Source organism: Clarias gariepinus, chromosome 18, assembly GCF_024256425.1.
Source record: "Clarias gariepinus isolate MV-2021 ecotype Netherlands chromosome 18, CGAR_prim_01v2, whole genome shotgun sequence".
In the NCBI taxonomy this organism is placed as follows: Eukaryota; Metazoa; Chordata; class Actinopteri; order Siluriformes; family Clariidae; genus Clarias; species Clarias gariepinus.
The window spans coordinates 16,603,221-16,623,968 of record NC_071117.1 but is presented as its reverse complement, the minus strand read 5'-3'; the positions used below and the strand labels follow the sequence as shown (position 1 = coordinate 16,623,968).

Here is a 20,748-nt window from a genome sequence, read left to right as displayed (position 1 = left end):
CTGTGATGGTTTAATGCAGAGCTCTAAAGCATGTCTGTTCTGTGGATTGTATGTTTGGCTATCATTTGGGTATTCCAGTTTCCATCCACTTTCCAGGCTGGTCGGTTGGTAGATTGATACGTAAGTTTGTAGAAAGGTATGTTTCTGTTTTTGTATTTTGATTCTTTATTGATTTTAAGGAAAATGGCTGCATTAGATTAACTGGAAAAACATTTATCATAGATACATTAAATATAATAAAGAAATTAAATAGGATAAAAAAATTACATAGTGCAAAAGCAATATTAAACAGTGATCTAATTAAATATATAGTAAGAAGTGGAGCGTTTCTCTTTTTCTCTCTCCCTTTAGGCATATGCAATTTTCTTTATATGACATCTGGTTATTTTCTTTTTAGTTCATGCCAAAGTTGGCTTCAAAACTAACAAGCTCAAACAAAACTCATGTATGCAAGATGGAATTGTTCACATAGTGAAGTTGCTGCTACCATATACTGTACAAATATATACTTTTCTCATTAGCAAGCTTTTTTCTCTGCCCGCTGAAATGCCACTGAGTGGATTTTTCCTTTCCCACCGTTTTGTGTAAACCCGAGAGATTGTTGCATGTTCCTAATTAAGTAGACAGTGAGTAGCGAGTATATAAACATTTTTTTTGAATCCCTCCATATTAGAACTCTAAGATACATATGTGAGAAGACATTATTTTACAGGGTTATTTCCTGATAACTAAATGGTCAACTGAGGTATCATATGACTCTGGGCCACATGCCAGCATGAGTCATCTCTGTTTGTGAAACAAATCATTAACCTTTGAGCTCATTACAGTTTGCAGACATGTTTAAATGTTATTCGAAGGGAGCATCACTTCTCCGTCAAACCCGCTGCTGGTGATTAGCCCACCCTTTAGCCTTCCAAAGCAATCTGGCCTTTTGTTTAACGAGAGGAAAAGTTGGCCAATGGGTGTCTAATGTAATTAAGTTCAGAACCAACAAAGCCAGGACTACTTCTTTTTTTTTTTTTTTTTTTTTATAATAATAGTGTTGTGTTGTAAAATTATTTAAGATAGTGATTCAAAATATGTTTTCAGGGAGTTTAACACTTGGCAACAAACAAGTATGAAAAAAGACCCACTCACCTTCCTTTGGTTGGTGGGACAGACATACAGGTAACTGAGGACTGTCTTTACTCCAACTTTGTCATTCATTCTCTCATAGGTGGTGCCATAGTCTGTTGATCTGAGGAACAGAAAAGCAGCACTTATCATTCTCTGGCCTCTAAATTGAGCCACTAGTTTAATAAGTAAGTGGATATACTGCATATGGAGATAGAACTTTCATTTGCCACTCATCACTTATATACATGTAACATATACTGTACATTTAAATTGGTCATTTCATGGATGCATCTGTACCCAACTACAGGGCATGAGGTCTCATTGGATAATTTATTTTACATGATCATCCAGCGAGGCCTCAACACTTTATTGAAGACGTTAAGCAGTTCTCTTCACCACCATTATCCAAACACTAATTGAGGAAATACACAGTTTGACAGCAGAACACCCTAAACACCATTTTCAACCTTTTTCTCATTTTTGGCAAATTGCTATTATCTGCCAGGCAAGATTGTCTAAAATGAAATTTTCAATTTTCAATTAAAAAAACTAATTAAAAGAAATTTAAACTAAATTTAATTAGAAAACTGATATAGAACCTTATTTCATAAGCTTTAAACGTTTATGTTTTCAACAAAGCAAGACACATAGCCAACTGACTTTCAAGCAAAACCCGATGTGTCGAGCCAATCATCATATGCCTTATTCTGCCTCGTTATCAGTGAAGGAAAGATACAATTTTGTGATAGAAAAGTTTTTGCGTGAAACAAAACTCAGTAGTTTTTTTTTCTTGATATAATTCACTGCCACTGCTTTCTGTTTGACTCACACACACACACAATTGACACTTATACTGTATCTTTTATTAAGTTGTATTAAGCAAAAATGATTGGTTTAGCTGTGTAAATGTCTGTTTATCTTCAATTTCTGTCCTGATACACTTCAAGAAATGTTAAAAAAATCTATAACTAGGTGAATTGAAGCTGTTTATTAGGCCCCAAATGCTATAACATCATCCTACATCCTCATAGTGTGTAAGGGCCCCCGTATTCTTCTTATTTATTTTCCAACATCCGGAGCATTTTGTGGTCTTAACATGCTTAAAACTTAAAAACAAATTTTTTAAAAATGACAAACAGGTTGGAATTTGCTGCCGTTAGGATGCCTGAGAGTCGGTTAACATTCCCATCTTAAAGTAGCAATATGTAATTTTTGAGGCTTTGCTGATTACGAGCCCGTTTTAGTTTAGTTTAATTTTAGTTTAGCAGGAAACTGACAGAAGGGTATTTTGCAAGACAATTTGAAAAACAGCTTTAAACAAGCTGCAGCTCCTGCGGTTGTGTGTTATGTACTTTAGTCAATAATAGTGTTTGCGACACCCTAGGTCTTACCTGAGGATTTCATCTAGTCATAAAAATCATGTTGATGTGAGCCTAGTAAATCCAACATTGCAGGCATGTTTTCTAGTTCTGGCAGTCACAAGCATAAACAGAGTGCAAATAAATTACAAAAATTAGCTAGATGCTGTGTGTAAATTGGGTGTAACGTTTTCTGTCACGCCCAATTTGCACAGAGGCCCGGTCTTTGGAACTGAAAACAACTCTGTAACAGCAAATACAGCTGAATAATATGATCATGAAACAGTTATGGAAATAAATAATCTACCCAATAGCTCAAATTAATTACTAAATAATGGTCTGATTAACTACTTTTAGGACTATTTTGGCCATTTTGTTTCACCTCTAAAGATTTCCAAGGTGTTGTCTTTTTAAATATTAATACTGAGCATGCAAATGACCTTTATTTCATTCACCAGTGTAAAATGTTTCTCCACATTTTGAGTTTATAACCTCTCAAGTGAGAAAGATTACATTTTATACAGAGGGCTCGCGCATAACCGAATGAGTCCAGTTTATCTGCACGCTTTCAATATATTAATAATTCATGTCTTTTCCTTTGACTGAGTTAAAACTAAGGTAATAGGTAACAGGAAAACATGTGGAGAGGACTGGGATCAGAAACATGAATAATGTACAAGTTGAAAGCAACTATTAAGCAATAAGGTCCCTCCAGGCATTCAGAATTTATTGCTATTTATCTGTCAGTTACTATTAAATCAGAAGTTGTGGATAGAGGTGCCTCTTGGAAAAGATACAGAAGGGTTTAAAACATCCCAGACTATCCTCGAGAGCTGGTAAAGCATTAATATTTATTACTATGAATTTCATTCCAAACGCTGCTTGAGTTGCTTCATTATCTGAAATTATTACTGTATGATGATATGCTAATACTTATACTTGATAATTTCAGATTTAACACACTAGACTCTTTCCTTAGACTTTAACATGACTTCATGTGTGTGTATGTAATATATACAGTGTATTGCCATCAATATGAAACTCTGACGTAATGCATTACTCAACAATAATAGGTTTACTGTTGAGTTCCTGACAGATTAGACTGCAGCCACCACTGGCTCTCGCTAAAGCAGAATAAAATACATACAAGACAACATAATTTGGCAGTTTCTTTCTCTGTCTCAAGTATCCTGCATTAATTTGTTTCATAGCTTGTATACAGCTTCAGAAATGCATATTATGTACCAATGCAAGATGCAATATGTATGTAAATTGTAGGTGCCGTGTCAGTCGTCAGACGAAGGACAATTTTAAGAAATTTCGACCCAATTACCCCTATCTTTATGACACACCTTTAACACTGCACAGTGACAAATATGCATGGTGAAACAGTAGGCGAGGGGTCCCATTTAACTCCTTGATTGTCGGCATGACCATTTACTTTACGCACAACTGGCTGATTGAATTGTCAGGTATGCCCCCTACTGGAATCCTCTGGAAAAACATGCATAGTATATAGAGAAGTGTGTGAACCAAAAAGCTCAAGACATTGCCAGGTGGTTACACGAATGCATGGTTTTACAGCAAGTATATTTGAGGCTTTTACAGTGACTGCTACACCCGTGATATCATACGCTGGTTGAATGCGTTTAAATTAGAGTCCTAACTATCCTATACGCCCAAAGCCTTTGACTCACTCGCGTAACTAATTGACAGATGCGAAGGGAAATAAGGCCACCTTTTCCATTTACAGAGCAGGCGCAATTGAACTTGTGGCATCATCAGGTTTTAAGCTTGTTATGATGCAACAAACATCTAGACAGCGAAACCAGTCATCCATCTATCTATCTATCTATCTCTCTATCTATCTGTGTGTGTGTGTGTGTGTGTGTGTGTGTGTGTGTGTGTGTGTGTGTGTGTGTGTGTGTGTGTGAGAAATGTTAAAGAAAGTTAGTGCCCCCACTTTTTTCTTTTTTTGGTTTTTGTAAACGCATATTTAAAAAAATCATCTGATCGTAGCAGTATTTAATATTAGCTAAATACAACCTCAAGCAAACAACATGTAACTTTTGTCACTGTGACATTATTTATAGCTTTTTATACACATGTATATACAGTCATATCTAAAACTTTTACTTGGTTGTATATTATATTATACACTGCCAGTCAGTGCCAAAAGTTACACCTTCGAAATGAATTGTCTTTCCTGATTTTTTTTTAATTCTATATTGTAAATCAATGTTGAAGGCAACTAAATATTTGATATTGAGATCTATCTGCTACTTATGCTCTGTAAAGTCTTTATAACGGCTATAATCCAGGATGCTGTTTGTTAATTGGTGATTTTTGAGGCTGGTGACTCTAAATTAACTTCTCTGCAGCAGAGGTAAGTTTTGGTCTCGCCTTTCTGGGACGGTCTTCATGAAAGCCAGTTTCATCATGGTGCTTAATGGGTTTCACAAATGCCCTTTACAATATTGTACTTGCAAGAACCATTTCAGAACAGCTGACCTTGTAATGATATGTAATAAAGTTATACCATAAACCACCAACAACAACCACACTCGGGTTGTTTTTGGTGGTTTATGTTATAATTTTATTACATATAACCATATGTGGTGTTTCATAGTTATGAAAAAAAAATCCTGTATTAATGTCATATGTAGAAAATAAAGTTCTGTCCGAATTTTCACTGTGTGTGTGCAAGTGTGTGTGTGTATATATAGAACTGCTTTTACTGTGTGTGTGTGTGTGTGTGTGTGTGTGTGTGTGTGTATGGAAGCTTGGATTGAAATGGATTTTTTTATTAGAAATAATGGAAACTCAAATTATTCGTTCCACAGCCAAAAAAAAAAAAATATATATATATATATATATAAACAAACTGTTCTCCGTGCTTATGAGTTAGTACCGGAGGCATATAGACAAAAATTTAGAGCGCATAAGAAGACAGACAAACAAACTTTTGTTGAGTTCGCCCGAGAAAAGCAAGCTCTTTTTGAAAAGTGGTGTGCGGCAACTAAAACTACTACCTTTGAAGCCTTAAAAGAGTTAATCTTACTAGAAGACTTTAAAAACTGTTTCTCCATTTCTTGAAGTTGAGTCTGAAAATGATGGTTTAGATAAACATGACAATATGTCTACCAATAAACTGTCTAATTCTAACATACTTGAAAGTTTAAAGGAACATGTGTCCTACCTCTCATCCTCCCAAAGAACAGATGTGATTTCTCTGATTTATGAGTTCTCTTCTCTCTTTTCAGACATTCCCAGACAAACCCATGTGATATTCCATGATGTCGAACTTACACACCCGTCGCCGATAAAACAACATCCTTATCGTGTTAATCCCCAGAAGAGAGAAGTGATGAGAGGAGAGGTAGAGTACCTGCTTAAGCATGGTTTAGCCATTCCCAGTTCGAGCCCGTGGAGCTCACCGTGTCTGTTGGTGCTGAAACCCGATGCTTCTTTTAGATTTTGCACGGATTACAGAAAGGTGAATAGTGTCACCAAAGCAGATTGTTTTCCGTTGCCTAGAATGGAAGACTGTGTTGACCGTGTTGGTGCCTCGTCCTTTGTAACAAAATTGGATTTGTTAAAAGGTTATTGGCAGGTGCCACTTACGCAGCGTGCTTCGGATATCTCCGCGTTCGTAACACCAGATAATTTCTTACAGTATACCGTTATGGCCTTTGGTATGCGAAATGCTCCAGCTACCTTCCAAAGGTTAATGCACAAAGTTTTATCTGGCGTGAAAAATTGCGAAGCATATCTGGACGACGTGGTCGTTTATTCAAATTCGTGGAGTGCCCACATAAATTTGCTACGCACGGTATTTGCTCGTTTAGACAAAGCGTCGTTAACGGTGAATTTAAAAAAATGTGAATTCGGAAAAGTGGTCACTTACTTGGGTAAGCAGGTTGGGCAGGGCCAGGTGCGTCCTGTTAGCGCCAAAGTGGAAGCAATCAGGAATTTTTCCATTCCCAAGTCAAAAAGGGAGCTGCGCCGCTTTCTGGGAATGATTGGATATTACCGTGCGTTCTGCAAAAATTTTTACCTCTGTTGTATGCCCTTTAACAGACTTACTGAGTGAATCCAAAACCTTCGCTTGGAGTGTCGAATGTAATAATGCTTTTAATGCTGCCAAAGATCTTATGTGTAGTGCGCCAGTTCTGTCCGCCCCTGACTTCTCTAAACCATTTAAGTTAGAGGTAGATGCAAGCGCATTAGGCGCAGGTGCGGTTTTATTACAAGAAACCGAGGCAGAAATTGACCATCCTGTGTGCTACTTCTCAAAAAATTTTTCAAAAGCACAACTGCATTATAGCACTATTGAGAAGGAGGCCTTAGCATTACTCCTCGCCCTTCAGCATTTTGAAGTCTATGTCGGAGGTAGTTCCCTACCTGTCGTAGTCTATACAGACCACAATCCCTTAGTCTTCCTGCTCCGAATGGCGAATTCAAATCAGAGGCTGATGCGGTGGTCACTAATTGTCCAAAGTTTTAACCTCGACATAAGGCATAAAAAGGGTACAGAAAATGTTTTAGCGGACGCATTGTCTAGGTCGTGAACAATAATCTTTTAGTTGTTCTGTATGTTTTTAGTCAAAATAGGATTTTTGACTTTTATGGGTGGGGGTGTTACATGCCCGTGTGTGTGGCATGTAAATGTAGGCGTAAATGCGCGGATGCTGGTGGCGGCGTGCACGTGCGCTCTTTTTCTCTCTCTCTCTCTCGCTTTCCCTTTCCTGCAGGTGGCCCCGCCCTGATTGGACGTGCGTGACGTGCGCCGGGATTGGCCGTCTTTGGACCTGCGCGTCTTTTTAAGATCGCAGAGGAAAGCCGGAAGCGCGCGCTGTGTGATGTTGTTTTGGGAGATTGTTGCTTGTGCTTGTTTATGTTAAAAAAATAGAAAGCTGTTGGGTCGCGCCTGTGTTGTGAGTGTGTGGTGTGAGTTTTTGTTCTCTTTTGTTTATGTTAAATGTTATATGTTTGTAAATATTGTAAATAGTTATTTTTGTTGGTTTATACCTTTTTCGTTTATGGAAGCAGTAGGGGTTGGGTGCCATTTTAGTTAGACCCGTTTTCTCCTGTTTTGAATGTTTAGTTAGGGAGTCAGTTTAGCCCTGTGTTTTTGGTTTAGTTTTTCTTTGTAGTTTAGTTAGTTTCTGGGAGGAGATAGGGCAGGGTTTTTGTTTATTGTTTTGGCCTTGGCCCAACCCTGAAGCCGAGAGCTTCCGGTGCGTGTGTGTGTGTGTAAAATAAAAGAGCGCATAAGAAGACAAAGTTGGTTGTTTAAGTATTTATTATTTATTACGCCCTGGGACCCTAGACCTGGGGACGTAACAAAATATAACGTAAAAATAAACCAAATTAACCTGCAATTTACCTTTACAAAAAAGTTTAAATAAATCCTGACAGATAAGCGTTTCCGTTTGTGCGTGCAGGCGCTGTGTGTGTGTGTAGGTGTGTGTGTGTGTGTGAATCTAAAGTAAGCTCCCCTCTCCCCCTTCTCATCTTACACAGTTACCCTTCCTCCACTTTTTTCACACACACGCGCGTGCACACAACGGAAACACTGTTTTATTGGAAAAATAAACAAGAAATCTCTCTAATGGGACTCGATTAAGCCTGCACTTTACCTATGAATCGCTACAGAGCAGTGTTTCTGTGTAAGGTGAAAGTAGGAGGGGTCTTTGTGTCTGTGGCATGGTGTCCAATGACACGTGTGCACACAGACACAAAGAGCAGGCTAAGCCTTGAACAGAAAATGGATTTTCAACCTCTCTAATGAGACTTGCTTTTGCTTTACACGCGCGCTGTACACACACGCATACAGACACAAAATAAAATGTGTTTTACACACACACACACGTGGTCACAGTGTTATAATAAACAGTACACACATGCAGGGATGTTGATGTTACCAGTGAGAGACGCGCACTGAGACCCAGCAGGGGAGACGATTACCCACAATTTTGCAGCGCAAGGAAGAAAAACATTGGCTTAGTTGTGATCACGGGACACTCGGCTTATAAACAAGAAGCGCATGCGTGATACATGATACTTGGTACTCGTAAACCAAGACTTATTCGTTTTCCAAGTGAAAATTTTGCAGAACACTCACAAACCGTGTTACTCGCAATCCAAGGTTTCACTGTGTATATATATGTAAATATATATGTGTGTATATATATATATATATATATATATATGTAAATATATATATGTATGTACACACACACACAGTATGTAGACTCTCCTCCTGTCATTTCTTTCGTTTCACACAAGCCAGGACCATCATGCATTCCAACAAAATTACAGTGTGATCTTTTTCATTCTCATGAGCCCCTGAGATGGCCCGCAATGATCACAGAGCGCTATCAGAAGCGGGGAAAGTTACTTCCTCTGAATATTAGAGTCAGGCAAAAAAAAAAAAAAAAAAAAAGCAATCGAAGAAAAAGGCCCAATCCAATCCAATGAGGATACGCAGTCATTCAGAGTGCACTGTGGAAGGAATCAAATCTACTTTCATGTCTTGTTTGAGGAATAGGCTCTTGACAGCTTTGTGATAATGCTGAAGACCTCAGGAGCATTTTTTTCCCTCACTTGACACTCGGATCTTCAATGCCCTGCCAGTCACCTCAATGATTTAGAAGCTCATTAAGTTTTATTATCCATTTTCATAGCTATTTTGTAATTGCAATGCTTTGTTTTTATTTCAAATGACTAAATTTGTTAGCAGAATATCGGCACAAACTGAGCATGACAAAAATAAAAATAAAAATATCATTAAATTGTTCTAGGTACTGTATAAAAATTGTAGGCTAACTTAAAAAGCAATTTAACCTGCTTGAACCAATTTACTACTAACTACTGATTAACTGCTAAAAATAACACAATATATCATGCTGGAATAGCTAATCTAGTAATATTTCAATATTTTTTATATTTATTTATAATTATATTTCAGTATTTTGCCTTTACTAGAATGCTCAACTGATTGCAGTGCTAAAGTGAAGTTCTAAGCTTTATAAACATTACTGCTTTTCCCGAAGGGGGAACAATTTAAAACTTTTCCTTCATACTTCAACTCAAATGAGGTCTTAATTGTGTATGCTCTGAGGGCGAAGGAAAGATGCTCATGCTCTTATCTTCCCAAAGATGCAGCAAGAACAAAAATCAGGACATATTTCTTTGTTTCTGACCAGCTCTCCTTCATCAGTAGTTAAAATGATGAAACCGACTCTCAGAAATCTGCAGACAAGAAAGGATGTGGATCTCATTAAGGCTGTTTTTTTTTTTAACCAGAAAGAAAAACATTTTCACAAGACTACTTTGGCTGTAGTTGTTGCACTATGCTTCATGGTCTCTTCTACTTTGCTTTTGATATACTAGTTTCTTATCTGAAACATCATTTCTTATAAAACTTCTTCTCGCTGAAGCATTAACTTGGCAACCAGATGTTGTGAAGGGATTTGACTAGATTTTTAGTTTTCTCTCTTAAGCGAATAATCGTTCATGCTGCAGATTTGTGTCTTTAAAATACATTTTCTTACTCTGACATCCTTGCAGAGACCAAACTAAAATTACGTCTGTGCATGATATAGCATTTTTCCACCACACTTATACACTTATGTTCTTAAGCTAGGGTGTGTACAGTAAGTTGGTTAATTAATGTCTAATTACAGAAGTATTAATTTATTAATACTTCTGTATTAATTAATTAATTTCATTATAGATCTGAGCAGTTGAGGGTTTAAAGGCCTTGCTTAAGGGCCCAACAGTGGCGACTTATTGGGGTTGGGTTTTATTTTAACCTGAGAGCTACCCCTGCCCTATGCCTTTGAACACTGATTTAATTTGAACAGGTCCTGTATATGAACTGACGTTTCTCAAAAAGATTTAAACAAAAATGTTCTCGCCTTCTATGTTCACATGCACATTCTTGTTGGTCACATTTTTGCACAGTATTTGGTTGTTACTGTTGCAGCCTACATCTTCAGAGAAAGTAAAATGAAACATTTCTGTTCTATTCAGAGAGTTAAAAATATATATACCTTTTGTTCATGCCACTTAAAAATGCTTCAAATTCTGCCTCCATGTCTGAGCCAAACCTCACTATGGATCAGGTTTTGACCCAGAAGTTAGACCTTACAAATCTGACAATGTACTAGTCAGGCTAAGAGGCTAATGACAATGGGGAGCCCAAAATATGCTAACCTGCCCACATGTTTGCCAATGTTCCACTTATCAGTATCCTACAACCTGTCCCTCTCTCATTCAGGCATCTCCAGCCATTCAGTTCCAGTCTGGTTAGAAAGGTCCAAGGGGAACTGGATGTCATTGTCCTAATTTCATGTTTATACACTTGCTACTGTGTTCTGATGAGACTGGGCGAAATGTGTTTGGGGAAAAGAGATGAATGAAAGGGAAAATAACTATTGTGCAAAAATATGAAATTCAACATAAAAATATGTCAAACTTCTAATGTTGTGCCCATGTCCTACTGCCCAGTGTATATATAGTACTTTAGCCTTAAGAAAAAGGACTGAAAAGCTTATTATGCAAATAAATGGGAAAATTCCTCCTGGCAGTTGTTACTGTATTACAGACACAAACACACACACACACACAGAGATCAGCCATAAACATTATAACACAAAATATCATGCCCAATATCGTGTAGATTCCCATTGTGCCACCTGGGCAGCTCTGGTCCCTCAGGGCATGACTCCACAAGACCTTAAGGGGGTGCTGTGTTGTCTGGCAGGGCACGGAACATTAGGAGCAGATACTTTGGGTGCTGGTGGGTTGTGGGATGAGACAGAGAAAGCCACAGTGCTCCTACCTTCCTGTTTGACACTGGTTTACGGAAGTGCTGACAATATGTTCACATGACGATGTTAGTCTGACCAACCAAAACTTTTTTTTCTTGGACTTTTACAAAAGATGTAAATACTGTCTGTATGTAGGTGAAATCATACTAAATCGTACTTGTCAAAGTCAAGACAAGCACACCCGGATAATCTGGTCTGTACGCACAACTGAATTGGACACTGGAATCGGGATAGGGCCTCTGTGCATGATCAATAGGTCCCACATCAGGCTTTGACCCAGACAGATACCAATGGGTAAAGGCATAAGAAGCCGCTAACAATATGGCAGTTTTGTGTGCCTTCGTATAACACCATAAACAGCAGTTAAATTAAATGGCCTATTCAACCTATAACTATAGCTTGACTTAACTGTGCATGTTAACAAGAGAACCCAAACAGGCAAATAGAGTAACAAACATTATTTTATTGCCATGTCAGACAAGACAGCTCTATGCTAATGAAAGAAAGTGAAAACAATGCAAGTCATTGAGAAAAGAACATATCTCAAGCCTCTTGATTCTATCATACTTCACAAAGCTAAAAAAAAAAAAAAGGTCACAGTTTCAGAAGGGTCAAATTATTGGGCTGCATCAAGCAAAGAAAACAACTAAGGAAATTACTGCAAATGGGTTAAGAACCCTTCGACACATTATCAAAACATGGATGGATAATAATGAACTGTAAACTTTGTTGAAGATATATGAAAAAATTAAAACAGAAATGGAGATTACTTAAACACTATGTTTAATATTAAGAGTTAGATCATTTCTATATGCACACAATGTGATGAGGACTCATGGGATTGGAACCAAACAGTTGTGTGGCCATAAGCAAACCAGAAACTAATCAGAAAAAAAAGCTTAGATTTGCTACAGAGTTTAAAGATCGAATTTTAGTGCAATGGAAAAAAGGTCATGTGGTCTGGTGAGCTCAGATCGATCCTATTTCAGAGACACGGGTACATTGGGGTAAGAAGGGAAGCTCATGAAGCGATGCACTCATCAAGCATAGTGCCCACTGTACAGTGTACAGGGGTTCTGATCTGGGTTTGCTTCAGTTCAGGTCAGGTCTAGGTTCAGCAATGTTATGGGGCAATAAAATAAAGTCACTGAATGTACAGAATGACCAGTTATCACATCTAATGGAGATTTTTTCCCCTGATGGCAGGGGAATATTTCATAATTTCATGAAATGATACAGTTGTATTATACATTGTTGTATCAGGAAGCCAAAAATAGTTGTACCTGCTGGCACATAATGAACACAGTGTGGAACCAAAAGAAACAAAGTCTGAGGAGGAGACAGATATTGATGAAAAGACTTGTTGATGAGAAATCCCGAAATCACATTTAGAACCCTTTTTTTTTTTTTCAAAGCAACCAGATGGCAGATTGTACAGAAAGGACATCATGGAGAGCCACAAAACATGAAAACATTCAGCTGAAATTTTCTCCCTCCCACACATTTGTAAACCTGTTTTTGTTATCTCACCTTGCACAAAAGAAATCCAAATCTTACATAGGCAACCCACACAAAGATCAAAACTATTTCATGTTCAGAATTGTAAAAAAAAAAAAAAAAAAAAGAATCCTCACAGCTGTGATTGTTGTCGATTCAGACTAGTACAATTCACAACATTCTTCGAAAGAGTACGCTGGACTCATTTCAACAACAGCAGGGCACAAAAGTTTCCTGACAATCAGAATGCAATGTGAAAGACAATCTTCTGTGATTTACACACACATACACACTCTGTCCTATTGATGAGGGTCGAGTAGATCAACAAGGGAACAATAGTGGAACTTCCAATCTAATATATGATGTCTAGTTCACTGATTAGCGCTGCAGGAAGCAGTACAGATTAATCAGACACCAAGCTCCAGGCCTTGACCTAAATCAAACATCTGGGTATAAGCTCATCTGGATGAATATCTGGAGTTTGGAGAAGAATAGAGAGAGGATTGGGTGAGAAATAGAGGAAGACAAGGGTTCTGATAGGAACCGAGCAGGAAAAAGAGGCCAGAATGCAGCTGTTGTTTGTTTAAAGCGCCACCGGCAGCAGGTGAATACTACAAAATATAGGGGGACTAATGCCTAGAGAAATAATTAAATTACTTTTTAAAAAACATTTTCATTCATTTACATATTGTAAGATGAACATAAACAAAATATTACCAAAATATGGCATCAACAAAATTTTAATATTGCACAAAGATAATCCATATAAATACACAATGCAGCTTTTAAAAGATGATTTCCTTTATTAAGGGGGAAAAAGGTGTCTAAATCTGCCTGGCCCTATGTGAAAAAGTAACTGCCTCCTAAACCAGCGGACTGGTTGCGGCAACAAATGCAATCAAGAGTTTTAGATAACTGGCAATAAGTCTTGCACATCGCTGTAGTGGAATTTTGGCCCACTTTACTCTAATGAATGAAAGAATGAATTTATTTATTTATTTATTTATTTATTAGCTATTTAGAGGTGCACATGCTGGTGTGTTTCGGATCAATGTGCTGCTGCATGAGCTAAATGCGCTTGAGCTGCAGGTCACGAACTGACGGCCAGATATTCTCTTTTAATATTTTCTGGTGGAGTCGCAGAATTCATGGTTAAATCAATTTATGAAAAGTCGTCCAGGTTCTGAAACTGCAAAGTTTGCAAAGGGTGTTAGTTTTAGGCCCGATGAAAACGGACACACACATTCCAAAAAGTTCAACTTGGGAATTACCGTTCCACAAGTTTAGACAGCTTTTTTATTTACTGGGATTATCTTTATGTAATGATAAAAAAAAATGCTATGGTCACAATCAAGTGTGAAAAAAAAAAAACACGACAAGGGCAAATACTTTTAAAGGCACTGTTGATATACAGTGGTATATATGTAACTAACGTTCTCTTGCATGTACTTCAGATGATTGGGCATCATGTGTTACTTATTCATACCTTTCTCCTCATACCGTACTGTGATTGACTGTCAGTGGTTGCTATGCGTTGTTCAGGTTTCCAGGATCCAACATCACATATACTCTTTTTTCTGGTGATTAATTTCAATCCCCCATATGTTCAACTACCTGTAGAGCTCGATAAAGACTACTGGTGGATTCTTTGCGTGATTAATTTAAGGAATAGTGCTTTCCTTTACGTCGTGAAACACTGCAACGTGACGGCATGTGCAAACCACCTATTACCTTCATATGAGTCAATTCGAATCATTTCTAATCGCAACGAACAAATTTATTCTCCATACCTTGTGCTTATGGCAAATCTGAAAATAAACTTAAGTCATGCCGAGAAATAAGGCAAAAGCTGTGCAAAGATTTCCAGTTTCCATTGTAAGGTTAAGGAGTGAAAAAGTGAAGGAGTGTTGCTGCACTGTTGTACTACAGTATGCTGTGTTCCTTGCAAAATGATAATCTGCATGAAAGAGTCATCAGAAGGAATCATTAGCTGCAACCTTATAGCAAATGTAAAACATGAAAACAACAGCCTGAGGCATGCTGGACTTCAGAGGTATGAATGCAACTTTTTTAGCTGTAATCAGGTATTTTTGGAGAAGCAAAAAAAAAAAAAAAAACATGAATAACATGAATAAAAAGACTTTAATAACCAAATTAAATGTTAACATATTCACTGTTATATTCCCAAAGCCGCCTTTAAACCAGGACATTATTTTCTGTCTCGCTAAGGTGTCTGTGCCTAGATAACAGACACGCGGCTGAAAGTTTTATGAGGACTATGAAAGTCTATTCTGTGATGAAGCCACTAAAGTATCTGGAGGTGAGGCAGATAAGAGGTGCAGATAGTGAGAAAGGAGGCAGGAGAAGATACATCTCCAACCATGATGTCTAAAGTAAAGGCAGGCAACTATAAATTTAATCACCACCTCTAGCGTAGCTTATCTCAGTGAGGACAGAAACATGCTGTCAGTGGTTATCGTAACTGTATCCAGGCGCAGCAGCTACACCCAATGCGTTTGAGCATATGCACATACTGTACAGTAAGGCACTGACGTATGCCTCGGAAAAAAATCTAAGACATTTAAGTACACCAGATACATACAGTATGCTTACGCAAACTAAAACGTATTGTATTTGTATACGTTTAGAATGTTGATTTTGGAATATCGTACTCATATTCTGTTATATCCCTAATACTCACAAACCTGAAAAGCAATGTCAGAGATACCACACAAAACCCACACATACACACACAACCAAGCCCAAGGCATGCACTTATGAGTTGTATCAATTCTAATAACCGGGTGTATTGAAGCATGGTCGAAAATGACTTTGGAGAATTGACACATTAAGGTTAGTAGGTGGGATTGTGCAGGTGTCTGGAGGAAATAAAGGCTCGATTGTGTTTGAACGAGAGACAATTCGAGAGAGACACTGATTCTCACACAATTCTTCCTATATGCGGTATTTTCCTTGTTTCCTTGTATTTTCCCTGTCACCCTTGAGATGACCACATGAAATGAAAAACAGGTGCCGAGAGAGAATATACGAAACACTTATTTTCGAGAAGGAAACAATTGAAAGCAGGTTATATGTATTCCCTGAGTAATAGCTGGGGCACATGTCAGTGTAGGGGGATGTCCAGGACAAATACAGTATAGTGACCAGGTCTGTGCACTTCAAACACTGGACAGAGAAATAGTAAAAAAGAAAAAAAGGAGAAAATGTGTGGGAAATCTCACACAGGTATAGGTCCTTAACTTTGACTTTCCTGGCCCCCCATTTACAAACTAGCGCGCACCCACACCCGTATGTGATGTCGGCAGGATAAAAAAAAAAGGAAAAAAGAAGTATGGGAAGAACAAACAAACTCTACACATTCAAATGGGAATCAAACTCTAAACACTGGTGTTGTAAGGCTACAGTGCTAAGCACAATGCCATAATGCCACCTAGGAATAAAAAGAAAAAGAAGAGACATTTCCTGGAGATATTGTAAAAAATAGTGCATCACTTTTTGTGGCTGAAAGGGTAAAAACGGGTCATTCATAGCCCAGTGTTATCCAGTGAGGAGTAACAGTTTTGTGGAGGTGTGTGTAAAATTGAGAGAGAAATGGACATACCGTAGTTTTCAGTGGAGTGTCTTTGGAGCTTGTTTTGAAGTGGTTAATTACGTTTGATCAACGTGATATGTCTCATTTTCTGATTTTTTTTTCTCTAGAAACATACTTTAGAGCACTGTGGGCACCAATATCTTCAGTTTAATATATTTTAGGTGTGTAAACTACTGTAAATCTCTGCTTATAGTGATCTCTGTTGGTTTAATCCATTGAAGGCCACAAGCACACACACTCACACCCACCCAATAGCCTACAGTATATTGCATGTTTTTGGACTATGGAAGGAAACCAGAGTACCTGGAGGAAACCCACCAACTACAGGGAGAATATGCAAACGTCAAACCTTTGACCCACCAATTATTTTATCAAAGACCATGATGTGAAAGATGATTTTATGTAACAATGACATCACACTGCATCAAGTTATTCACGTTGAATGTTTTCTTCAATTCCAATTTAGAGGTTAGTACTGTCGCCTTAAACCTCCAGGGTCTGGGTTCGATTCCCAGCCAGGTTCGCTTCATGCCTTTGTGTGCATGGTCTCCTCATGCTTGGTGGGCTTACTTTGGTTACTTCAGGTTCCTCCCACAGTCCAAATACATGCACATTAGGTTTTGCAGATGCAGATTTGCAGATTTCGTTGTTCCCAAATTGCTAGTAGTAGGTGTATGTGTGTGTGCTCTGCGATGGGTTGACATCCTGTCCAGGGTGCACCCCGCCTCGTGCCGTAAGTCTTCAGAGAGAGGCCCCAGGCCCGTCTCCCAACCAAACTGTATTCAGGATTACCCGGTACAAACAATGAATGAGTGAGTAAACCATACCTTTAAATGGCATAGTGTGCTGACATTTTGCAAGAAATTTCCAAGCCTGTGTTTTAAATTTAATAAGTCTATGAGAACTCTAGGCTAAAGTAAAGATCTAAACACTTTATGAAATTTGGTTAAGGTAAATTTCCTGTGGGATGCTTTAGATGATGTACCTTCTGATAAAGAGAAGAACTAATCTTTAAACATGCTGGAAAAGTAAAAAATGATGGCCTAATTTTTGCGAAATAGACCATCCTCTTTACAGATTATACACATGTAAATTTTTTGATCTTTTGAGATCATTTAATGTCACTCTCTCTCTTTTAACACATTTTTCGGAATTTGCTTGCGAATGGTCTTGGTGGTTATGAAAATCTTTCTTTCAAAAATTAATACCTTACCAAAAAAAAAGTATAAAACTTTAAGACCCCTTCCAGGCGCTATTACTCTTGCATGAGGGCAAGCAGCTTTTTAGGTCACGCCTAAAAAGACAGACAATGGCAGCACAGACTAGCCGACACACTGACCATGATTCACTGTGGGTTAAAATCATGACTCACACCACGTTCACCTCGGGACCTTGTCCTGTCTCTTTCAGCATGACAAATTCATGGAACTGATGACGGGATGGAGAAATGGGAGGACGAGCTGTCATCTCGACCATGATGAAGAGCCTCCATGGTTGGGACAGGTTAGGTGCCTTTTGGGCTGATGGTTTGGGTTAAGTGTTTTCTGCTCTGACGCAGGATCACAGATTAGGCAGAATAGTTGAGTGTAATTTATTGAAAGCACAGAAATGTGGAGAGAGGCAAATAGATGGGGAGAGGCAAGGAGGGAGTAGGATACGGACAGTTGTCCCAGCATGTTGCCAACATATTTCCGGGCCATCTGTGCGGGAGTTGTTCCCTCAGGAGAGGAGCATCGGATACAAGGTGACATCTGAGGGATATACAGGATGAAGGATTCATTTTTTGTCCTAAATCCACTTGATTGATGAACAGTATGTCCTGTCTGGTTAATTCAATTCTTTGTCCTACTATCTGTATATATAGTGGAATTGCAGATTGCGGGTAACGCTGTTTGCGAGCGTTCCGCAAGATGAGCAACGATTTTTTAAAAAGTCTTAATTTACAAGTACCGAATATCATGTATCACGCATGTGCGTCTTGTTTTGATGCCTAGCGCCACGTGATCACAACTTAGCCAATGGTTTTTCTCTCTCTTACGCTGCGAAAGTGTGGGTAATCGACGTCCCTGCTGAGTCATAGTGCGCATCTCTTACTGGTATAATCAACATCCGTGCATGCGTGTACTGTTTACTATAACACTGTGACCACGTGTGTGCGCGTAAATCAGATTTTATTGTGTTTGTAAGCGCGTGTGTACAGCGCGTGTACTGTTTCTTATACCACACGTGTGTGTGCGCGCATGAATGTCAGCATGGGAAAGAAAGGTGATTTAAGCAATTTTGAGCGTGGCATGGTTGTTGGTGCCAGACGGGTCGGTCTGAGTATTTCAAAATCTGCTTAGTTACTGGGATTTTCACGCACAACCATTTCTAGGGTTTACAAAGAATGGTGTGAAAAGGTAAAAACATCCAGTATGCGGCAGTCCTGTGAGCGAAAATGCCTTGTTGATGCTAGAGGTCAGAGGAGAATGGGCCGACTGATTCAAGCTGACAGAAGAGCAACTTTGACTGAAATAACCACTCGTTACAACTGAGGTATGCAGCACTTGTGAAGCATTTGTGAAGCCACAACACGCACAACCTTGAGGCGGATGGGCTACAACAGCAGAAGACCCCACCGGGTACCACTCATCTCCACTACAAATAGAAAAAAGAGGCTACAATTTGCACGAGCTCACCAAAATTAAACAGTTGAAGACTGGAAAAATGTTGCCTGGTCTGATGAGTCTCGATTTCTGTTGAGACATTCAAATGGTAGAGTAAGAACTTGGCGTAAACAGAATGAGAACATGGATCCATCATGCCTTGTTACCACTGTGCAGGCTGCTGGTGATGGTGTAATGGTAATGTAATGTTTTCTTGGCACACTTTAGGCCCCTTAGTGCCAATTAGGCATTGTTTAAATGCCACGGGCTACCTGAGCATTGTTTCTCACCATGTCCATCCTTTGATGACCAAGTAAAAAAAAAAAAAACCTGACATTGTTTTTTTTCTTTTGTGCACGTCTCACTTTAAATTCTTTCACATCCCATTACAAATCACCTACACATACACATCCATGTCAAAAGGGATGGATTTAATAGCCGGCCTTACACTGTGATTGATGTCTACTTTTAAGCGGAATCGAACATTTTGTTGCCGCTCTGCTTCCTAACAGTGACAGTGGAGCAGTGACAAAGGAGATTTCTCTGAAAGAACCTGACTTCCATCCTTTCTTTCTCTCTTTTCCCCTTCCAGTTATCTGTTGCTTTCTCCCTGAACAGTCGGCTGCCAGAACCATTTCGCTAAACTTTTAACTTGAGTGGCTTTCTCACTGAGGAGGAAATATTCTGACAAGGATTTGAGAAGTTTTCTTTTCTCTGTCGCAGCAGTCCATTTTTGTGTGTGTTTGTGAGTGTGAGGGAGAGTGAGAGAGAGAGAGAGAGCATAAAGAATGAAAAAACAACTTTTCTAATCTCTTCATTGAAATGTAGAAAAATACTTTCCCCACGGCTCACACTGCAATCTGATATGTGCTCCAGGTTATGAACCACAACATTAATTTTAAACGTTTAGGGGCCCTTAGTACAGTAGGTGGCACCCTAAAAGTTTGTACACCATAAAATTACACACACCACTGGTACACAAGGGAAACCTAAAACCTGGATGGTTATAATGTTAATTGTTTTAATGTTATTGCTGATTGGTGTGTTGGCAATATTATTTCCGAATTTTCCTAGCTACAATATATATTGTAGATAAATATCTTGGGGGCTAGAATAAATTTTTCATTTACCTGCCCTGCTGTGAGTGTCTGGGAGGGTTTAACATCACAAAGTCTCACCATGGGAAAAATCCATGTAAATAGATATTTTTACAGCATTTTGGAGTCTTGCAACTAAAACATTTTGAATTTCTTTGAATCTTAATGATAAAATCACTCTTGAGGCAGGACTGCATAGATCCAGGAGAAGATTAGTATCCACGTGAAGAGGAAGCTTTCTTGTACCTCTTACCTATAAATTACAGAGAAAATAATGCAAGCCTGGAGCTACAGTAAGCAGTCGAGTTAAGACTCAAAGCCTGACTCTTCATAGTCGATATGCACACAGTGGTCAAAACACAAGCTGACAGAGTCGGTATGGGCAAATGCATGATCAAAATCTAGAGAGACAGGCAAGAGTCAAAACTGGCGAACTGCATCAACAGATTAGAAACTAGAAGGAAACAGAGGGAAAACAACAAAGGAACTAAAACTAGAAGACAGTTCAGAATTGTCAAAAGCTTTGTATTTCCCCATTACTTAGTTTATATACAATTCCAAGGCTGAATAAATTATGTAGGA

At 38.5% G+C, this 20,748-nt stretch overlaps 1 protein-coding gene across 1 annotated transcript in view; it reads right to left on the bottom strand.

Annotated features, from left to right (window-relative positions):
* The window catches only part of sorcs3a (sortilin related VPS10 domain containing receptor 3a), a 287,711-nt gene that overhangs the window by 115,636 nt on the left and 151,327 nt on the right, over positions 1-20,748 (bottom strand). Inside the window, exon 3 of the mRNA XM_053477444.1 lies at positions 1,138-1,237. Within this exon, the coding sequence (XP_053333419.1) occupies positions 1,138-1,237 (100 nt within the window). The remainder of the gene's footprint in view (positions 1-1,137; positions 1,238-20,748) is intronic.